The sequence below is a fragment of the Bidens hawaiensis genome, unplaced genomic scaffold (assembly GCF_021521415.1).
Source record: "Bidens hawaiensis isolate Kalapana, Puna unplaced genomic scaffold, B.hawaiensis_p1.1 tig00056544_1, whole genome shotgun sequence".
In the NCBI taxonomy this organism is placed as follows: domain Eukaryota; kingdom Viridiplantae; phylum Streptophyta; class Magnoliopsida; order Asterales; family Asteraceae; genus Bidens; species Bidens hawaiensis.
In genome coordinates, this window is record NW_027500174.1 from 52,376 (window position 1) to 61,411 (window position 9,036).

At 40.0% G+C, this 9,036-nt stretch overlaps 1 protein-coding gene across 1 annotated transcript; it reads left to right on the plus strand.

The window, feature by feature from the left end:
* Nucleotides 1-6,015: 6,015 nt before the first annotated feature.
* On the plus strand, nucleotides 6,016-8,246 carry LOC143601478 (pentatricopeptide repeat-containing protein At2g22070-like). Its single transcript, XM_077078884.1, has one exon. It carries the CDS (start codon nucleotides 6,016-6,018, stop codon nucleotides 8,209-8,211), a length of 2,196 nt encoding a protein of 731 aa, XP_076934999.1. The 3' UTR covers nucleotides 8,212-8,246.
* Nucleotides 8,247-9,036: the final 790 nt, after the last annotated feature.

Sequence of the window (9,036 nt, forward strand, 5' to 3'; positions counted from 1 at the left end):
TCTACGTTTACATATATCATCTACATTACGTATAAGGCCCGCAGTCCTTAACTACGCCATCACCAGCCGAGTCTATGTCCGACAGAAGCTAGAGGGATTTGCCATCCTAACTTACTATGTCGAACGTATAACTCACATACCATTCGTGTACCTGTATACACATACTTCACATATACAATAATTACATTATAGCATAAGAACACTCTAGGCGTTCTTTACATCCTTCATTTAACAACCATACCCCTTGTCGTTACGTGCAATATCCGAAGATCGTTCACGCCCCGACAAGTATTCATTTGTAATATTCATACATCTTCGATATATAATATTCGTACCTTTATTTTTAACCTGACAGTACGCGCATTATCCGAAGATCGTTCGCGTACCGACAAGCAATCATTCATATCCATCACATATATCACATATGGCATACACTTATCACTTAGGATAAATGTATTAACAACACATCGAGTATGCACACAGCCCCGAAAACATAACAAGGAATGGGGCTAGAAACGCACCTGAACTCTGCTTCTTCCTCCGATAGTTGTAAATCCCTTCTTTAACTGAGCTCGGCTGATTGTATAAGTTACACGTATCAATACTCGTCTGATCTAATCTGGTGGCCTAGTATTAGCTTACTTTTACTTATCGTTTTTAATCTATTTTCTAATCGAACTTGACTTTAGGCGAAGTTAAACCTTAGGCGAACTTGGCTTTAGGCGAAGTTGTCATCAGGCGAACTTAGCTTTAGGCGAAGTTGCCATCAGGCGAACTTAGCTTTAGGCGAAGTTGTCATCAGGCGAACTTAGCTTTAGGCGAAGTTGCCATCAGGCGAACTTAGCTTTAGGCGAAGTTGCCATCAGGCGAACTTAGCTTTACAGGCGAAGTTCATCAGGCGAACTTAGCTTGCAGGCGAAGTTGTCGGCTGCAGCTACTGTTCGTGCTTAAATCCCTTAATCATCTTCGTTTCTTAACCAAATAACTCGATTTAGGTATCCACGGAATCGTCTGACCAGCGCCTACAAACCCCAACCATCAAATCGACCTAACATCGATGTTTAAAGGGTGCGATTTAGGCATATAGGTTACGGGTTCTTTTTATCAATCGATTAACCCATCAAATCATAACCATTTTCAGTAAGTTTAGCTTTGTTGGATTCGTTTTTACCATACAAACACAGATCTATCATTTCTATACTAATCCAAACCTAAACGAACAAGTTCTCGATATAAACGTACCGTAAATGAGTCGAACTACGAACTCGAGCTGGTCTTGTTGCTTTGGTTCGTCACGACGATCTAGCACCAACGAGCTCGGGTCCTCGCCTTTAGATCTTGGTTCGGGTCGTGTGTGTTTTGGGTGTGTAGAGATTTGGATGGATAAATGGATGGAATGGAAAGGATTGGGGTTTAAGGGGGTATTTATACTCCCTCAAGCCCATGGACCGAAGGCCCATATTTCCTTTTGGTCCATATCCAAACCCATCTAATTATCCTACTAAGTCTTTATTTTATGCTGTTCCACTAACTTGTTTATTTCACCCGACAAAATAATATATTAAATATTACTTAGAAATTTCGGGATGTTACAGACTATGATCCCTGCATCGATGACTGTGACAGGACCGATCACCTCGGATGTTCCCGTGATATCTACATCATCTTCCTTTGGCATTCCACCCACTACCTTTCAGCTTTCGGCTCCAGAAATTGTTTCTTTGCCACCTCCTACACTTACTCCATCGGAGGTTGTTGCAAGATTCGTTGAGTCGACACTGGTTGCCACTGCAGGGTTATCTGTTACAATACCACCTGCGGTTACTTTTCAGTCTGTTTCTGATGTTCCGGCTACCTTGGGAATCCCTCCACCGTATGCTCAAGACATTTCTCATATGAGATTTGATTTTGATGCAACTTTATCTGACTCAGACAGGATAGCAGCTCTTGAAAGGGTCGTGACAGAACAATCAAGAATCAACCTGATCCAGACTCACGCTATTCAGCGCCTTGTTGCAGAAAATCAGATTCAGTCGTCTCTCCTGGTTGAGCACGGTAAACTTTTTGATGCTTTAAAACAATTCTTAGCATCTCAGGGGGAGACGAGCTGCAAGGGCGATGAGTTGAGGACGAAGAAGAGTAACGATAGAAACGATGATCCCAATGCATCGAGAGGTGCAGGTGGTGAGTTGCCAAGAACTGAACAAACTCTTGGGACTTCCACATCTCAGGGGGAGTCAGCTGGTGCAACAGGTGGATCAGGGGGTGATGATGTGGTGGTAGTGGATGATGAGGAGATGTTGGATGATGATACTGTGGGTGACGACGATGTGTTACCGGTTGAAGAGATTGAGAAAATAGGAGCTGAGATTGTGATTGACAGTGAGATTGAAGAGGGAGAGATTGTGGAGGATAATGTTGAGCATGAAATTCCAGAAGTTGATAAGTCAAATGTGGGTCAAGATATGGGAAGCGATGAGACTGAATGGGAAGAGCATCCGAGATGAAAAGAAGGCTACACTCAATGGTTCGTAAAGACAAAGAAACCAGCGGTTCCAACTATGTTTAAGAAGAGTTATAATATCAAAGGGTATGTTGAATCGAAGAAGGGGATTATATGCTGGTTGTATGATGAGCAGTTGAGGCTATTTGTGATTAAACGTTTTGACGGAGTTCAGTACTTCAAAAGGTTGTTGAGATCATTGAATACCTTGCTGGAGTGTGAGGTGAAGGATTTAGCCAGGTTGGGGTTGATAAACAGGAGTGATGATAATATGGCTAGGATTATTGGAAAGATCGTGTGGAAAGAAAGTATAAAAGAGAAAAAGTTCGAGTTGTTAAAGCCGCAGAAAAGGAAGCTTGTTGAAGACAAAGACAAAGAAATGTGAGCTGATGGCAAACCTTGGATGATAGTATTGCTATAAAAATTCACCATAAAAACGAGCATTCTGTTCTCTTTAATTTGAGTATAGTATTGCTATAGTTTATTAATTTTTAAAAAACTAACATGTTACGTGATTAGTTATTACCGACAACGGGTCGAGCAGGTTCGGCTAATGGTGTTGGAACATGTTAGGGTTGGAACAGGTTGATACAAAAAGTGTTAATTTAGTTCATGTCGAGATGAGTTTAGATCGAAAGGGTTCATGTCAAAACGTTTTTGGGTCGGAATAGGTCCGTCAGAACGGATTGGGTTTTGAAATTATTGTACATTTAATCTTTGCTTCTTGCTTGTCGCCACCAGTTACGCGCGTTCAAGCATCAGTTACCTGGATGACATTGTTTATACATACCAGGTTGCTCGCATATAGGCATTTTGTGGCGCGCTTACGGGCACTGGTTACACGTCCGAAGCCACGTTAAATGAATATCACCTTTGGGTTACGCACATACCATTGCGAGGCTACAAACGTACTAACACCGGTTGCGTTTGCGCATACACCGCTGCATCGCGCGGGCAACTGACTAGTGTATATATATATATATAACATACCATTTTCTTAAACACATCTTCTCATTCTTTTTTTTTATCAAAATCAAAACAAAAAAATCATTTCAATCTCTACCTACCATTCGTTCAACCCTTTAAGGTTCGGTTTTGGCCAATTTGCAACCAACCAACGCCCAAACACCACACGACCGACTCAATCAAACTTCACCCAAGAGAGTCAACCATCCCCCACCTTCCAGGCCTGTATGAACTTCGACCATAACATGTTGTCATACATGTAATATGCAATGCTCGCCAACCTAGCACCCGTTGGTTTTAACCCACCGACTCAACCAAGCTTCCCACCTAACATCTCACTGACACTAGAGGAGACGGTGCCGGAGACACAACTCCAACTGGTGCTTCAAGACGAGCTGGATACATAACTCGGTTTGAGCAAATCTAAAAAGCCGGTTGGAGCAAACCCAGACGAGGACGGTCACACAAAAAGAAAGACTCGATCGGGTCTCGTGGAATAAAAAACAACTCAACTATGGACCCCTGAGGAGTATTTGAACCTTTCACGTGCATGGTGCATGGTCTTGGAAGATCTCGAGTGTTGTAAGCGTTGTTTAATAAATTTTTTTATGTATCTTCAAAATATTAAAGGTTACTAATATGCTTTTTTTTTTTTTTTTGTAGCCAACTATCAAACATTATGAATTTTTTGGGAAAAAGTTCGGGAACTATTTCTCAAGGAAATGGGCAAAGGGGACGACTACCGAACAACCGATTCTATATCAGGAAAATGGTCCGATATAAACAATAAATTCCAGCTCTTTCAAGGGGTTTACAGCCGGCTTCATAAATCGTGAGGTAGTGGTGCCTGCCTTTGATGCTTAATTTATTGTGACGGCGTTTAGTACCAAAATGATTGGGGGAACTTTATGTATATGAATTGTTGAAATATTCTTCGTTATCACCCTAAGTGGAACGTTGTACCGACCAGGCGGTAGAAGAAGTCGAGGAAAGGGGCGGGGTCGTCGTCGGCGGCTGCTTCAAGTGAGCAAGTTAAAGAAGAATTCCAAGAAATGAATTGCCAACTCGCCAATTTAAACAACCTTGGGAGTCAATGTTTTCAGGTGTCGAAAAAAAATTCGAACTCTAACAAGGTGTTCGCCGATATACTGAACGACATGCAAATGGACAACGATCTCGTTTTTTTAAAGGAACCTATCGAACACCTTACCGGACTTGCCAGGAAGCTATTGGAAATAAAGGGATAAAATTACTAAAAAGATATAACCTCAACGAGTAATATTTATTTTTAATTTGAAGTATTTGTTTTAATTTTAATGTAGTTTTTTTATTTTATTTAATAAAATGTTATTTGGATTATTTAAAATAAAAAAGAAAAAAAAAGTAAAGATTATGTAATGATTGATAGGGCTTCATGAGGCTTAATCCAGTACACCTATTTTAGCCAAAAAAAACCTCTTTGTGACGTGGTGTCACATGTCACACAATGTCCACAGAGAGACTCCATCCATTATACATGGTTTAATAAACAAAGAGGTGTTCTTGGGCTGATTTCCAACCCCCACACACGTGAATCCAGGGCCGACCCAATAGGCTTAAGGACAAAAGTTAGGACTTTAGGCCCCCAAAATTTTTTTGGCCTCCATTTAAAAAAAAATTGTATTTGGAATATATATTATTTGTTCCCTATTTCTTGTTGCACTTCGTTGGTGTAGTCTGTTGGTTGAGTTGCTGTGTTGCCAGCATGTTGACCCGTGTTTGAGTCCCTGTAGCTGCTTGGCTTTTTTTTAATTACAATTGCATATCCTTCTTCTGCTTAGAGAGGGACATGCCATCTGATTCTAATAGAATCCTCTTGATGATTCTGATAGAAATTTGAGTTCTCAAATAGAAGAATATGTCACTTTTCATGAAGTTTGATGCAATGAGTGTTTATAAAGAACATTTAGGTAAAAGAAACTAACATGTTTTAATTCTTAGGCATATTCTTATTAATTTGTTTTGTAGATCTCCCGTTGAATACCGATCTAAAAATGGCCATAAATTAATTTTTTCTAGTGAAGATCTATTTTTCAATGCCCTATTTATGCATTTCATTTTTATTTTTTTAGGCTCTATGTCTAGTTTTTTGTCTAACAACTGTATACAAAATGGGTATTCTTTTTTTGTTACTTACGCGATCATACGTTAAGACATTTATGTATCAAAGGTTTCAAACATAACTCACAATGAAATTTAATATATCGAAACTGGTAGCCAAAGAAAAACAATGCAAAAAGACTCATATTTTTTACTTTGCTTTAGGCCTTCAACATTGTTGGGCCGTCACTGCGTGAATCTAGATACTATTTTCAAACCCGACCCGTTTAGTTTCTCCAGCCTAGTAGTGATACTAAACAGGTCATGATGAGTCAAACCCAAATGCATAAAGTTGAACATGACGACGCATACCAAAATGTGACGTGTTATTGAGTAAATTCACACCCCACCTCAGCTCAGCTCAGCTAATGCTGTTGTGATAAATTGATAATTGAAGCTATAACAAAATGGGCAGTATGAATAAAAGTGTTTCGATCATCAGAAACCCAGTAAAAAGCAGCTTCCTTCATTTAATCGAATCCAGCGTCTCCGTTCTGAAACACTGCACCAATCATCGCTTCATAGCCCATGGCCAACTCACCCACGCCCACTTACACAAGCTCCGCATTTCTTCACACAGACACATCTCACTCAAATTACTCATCATGTATCTGCATTTCAGAAAACCAGCAGAAGCCCATCAACTGCTTAAAGACTACAACACCTTTGACATGATTGTTCACAACTGTTTGATCTCAGCCGGTGTCGAGTATGGGAATCTTGATCAAGCACGCAAGCTGTTCGACGAAATGCCCCAACGAAATGAGGTGTCTTGGACTGCCTTGATTTCTGGCTATTTGAAGCATGGCAGGGTGGATGACTCCATGTGGTTGTTTCAAAGAAACCCTTTTCAGAATGTCATATCTTGGACGGCTGCGATTAGCGGGTTGCTGTCGAATCGAATGCATTTGAAAGCGATGGAGATGTTCCTGGGGATGTTGAGTCATGGGGTTTATCCTAATCATGTTACGTTTGTGTCCGTCGTAAGAGCTTGTGCTGAAATGAGGGAGTTTGAATTCGGGATGAGTGTTTTAAGTTTAGCGGTTAAGCTCGGGTTTGAAGATAATGTTTCGGTTTGTAATTCTTTGATTACGTTTAGTTTGAGATTGGGGAAGATGGAGGTTGCGAGAAGAATATTTGAACGAATGGGGACGCGAGACGTGATTTCTTGGACCGCGATTCTGGATTTGTATGTTGAAACGGGTGATTTAGAAGCAGCGCGTAAGGTGTTTGATGAAATGCCTGAAAGAAATGAAGTTTCTTGGAGTGCTATGATTTCATGGTACACCCAAAAAGGTTGTTCCAAAGAAGCTATACAACTGTTTTCTCAAATGATTGACACCGGGATCAAGCCGAACTCGTCTTGTCTTTCTAGTGTAGTTAACGCATTAGCAAACCTTCAATCTGTACAACCTGGTAAAACCATTCATGCCCATGTGATTAAAGTAGGAATGGTGAATGATGTTTTCGTTAGCAGCTCGCTTATTGACTTATACGGGTCGCGTGGAAGCCCGAAAGACGGGCGTTTAGTGTTTGACACGGTCCAAAACAAGAATGTAGTATGTTGGAACTCAATGATTAGCGCGTATAGCTCAAATGGGCTACAGGAAGAGGCGAAAAAATTATTTGATCAAATACCCATTAAAAGTATTGGCTCGTGGAACTCAATGGTTTCGGGTTACTTACAAGCCGAGCAATACGATAACGTTTTTGAAGTCTTTAATGGCATGCTACTTTCGGGTCAAACACCCGATGTATCTACTTTTTCAACTGTTTTATGTGCGTGTGCAAACCTAACGTCTTTAAATAAGGGGAAAGATATTCATGGAAAGACATTCAAGCTTGGGTTTCAACATGATGTTTTTATAGGCACTTCACTTATTGACATGTATGCAAAATCAGGTGATATCGACAACTCTAGACGTGTTTTCAACAAAATGACTGAAAAAAGCGAGGTTTCTTGGACCGCCATGATTCAAGGGCTAGCGGAAAACGGGTTTGCAGAAGAAAGTCTCGAGCGTTTTCAAGAAATGGAGAAAACGACAAGTATTAAACCGAACTCGCTCATTCTCTTAGCAATCTTGTTTGCGTGTTCTCATTGTGGGCTTGTGGACAAGGGTCTTCACTATTTCAACTTAATGGAAACATTTTACAACATAAAACCGAACGAGAGGCATTACACGTGTGTGGTTGACATGCTATCGCGATCAGGGCGGGTGAGTGAAGCCGAGGATCTGATAAAGTCAATGCCGTGTGAACCAGAAGTCAACGCATGGGCTGCGCTTTTGAGCGGGTGTAAAACGTTTGGTGAGGATGAGATAGCGGAAAGAACTGCTGCGACGATCCAGGAGCTGGCGGGGCGGAAGACGGGCGGGTATGTACTGCTGTCGAACGTCTACGCCTCAGCGGGAAAATGGCGGGAAGTTTTGAAAACCAGGAAAGTGATGAAGGAAAGAGGGTTGAAGAAAAGTGGAGGGTGTAGTTGGATAGAAGTGAGAGATGAGTTGCATGTGTTTTACTCTCAGGATGGAAGTGGGAATGAGATTTGTGGTGTTTTAGAACAACTCAGGTACCATATGTTGCTACTTTTTGAGGATAATTAGAGTTTTTGGTATGTAGGGTTTTGTTTGATTTATACTTTTATAACCATTTTTTTAATGTAAATTAATGATTTAATTGATAAATAGATTGGCTGGCAGGTTTCATATCTTCAACTGTTAAACTGAGTCCATCACTATTTTTATATAAAGAAAACCATTACAATGGGTAATGTCATAATGTAATTTATAGTTACGGTTTTACCCGTATATTGTTTTAGGTCGACTAAACTATAAGTTACACCGATGACAAATTTTTAGTCTTAAAACCTAGAGAATTGCATGGAGCTTAAGAAAACATTGAATAAGAGCAGGTTAATATAATATTTAATATAAACTATTTTGTTGCTCCATGTAGTCATGTAAATAGCATACACGATTTAAAGTCACAAATCATAGTCTATAGTTTGTTGTGGAGACTTAAAAGTTGATAACTTGGTGTGTTTTTTAACTTTAATTAATTAAGCTTAGATGCATAATAGAACCTTTAATGTTATCAACTGGCAAACAAAACAAGATTCTTCAAGCTTGAGATGTGATTCTAGTGAGTTAATATCAAATTATCAAAATGCTTACCGATTGACGTCGGTGTTGGACTGCACCCAACAAGAATACAAGACAATCAGAACTTGCACCAAACACTACTTACTACATATGGATCACTCATTGACTCAAAAAATATCAACTGTACATAACCAATTGCTACAATTTGTATTAAGTAAAAGCAGCAATGGTCTCCATTATTTACCTACATAAATTCATACAGTCCAGTACCTAACCCATCAATCTACTTGTCAATATTTATGTAGACCTCTTGACCCCTATGACCCC

Excerpts from the sequence above, each read along its gene's own strand:
- LOC143601478 (XM_077078884.1), top strand. The coding sequence starts at position 6,016 with ATGGGCAGTATGAATAAAAGTGTTTCGATCATCAGAAACCCAGTAAAA.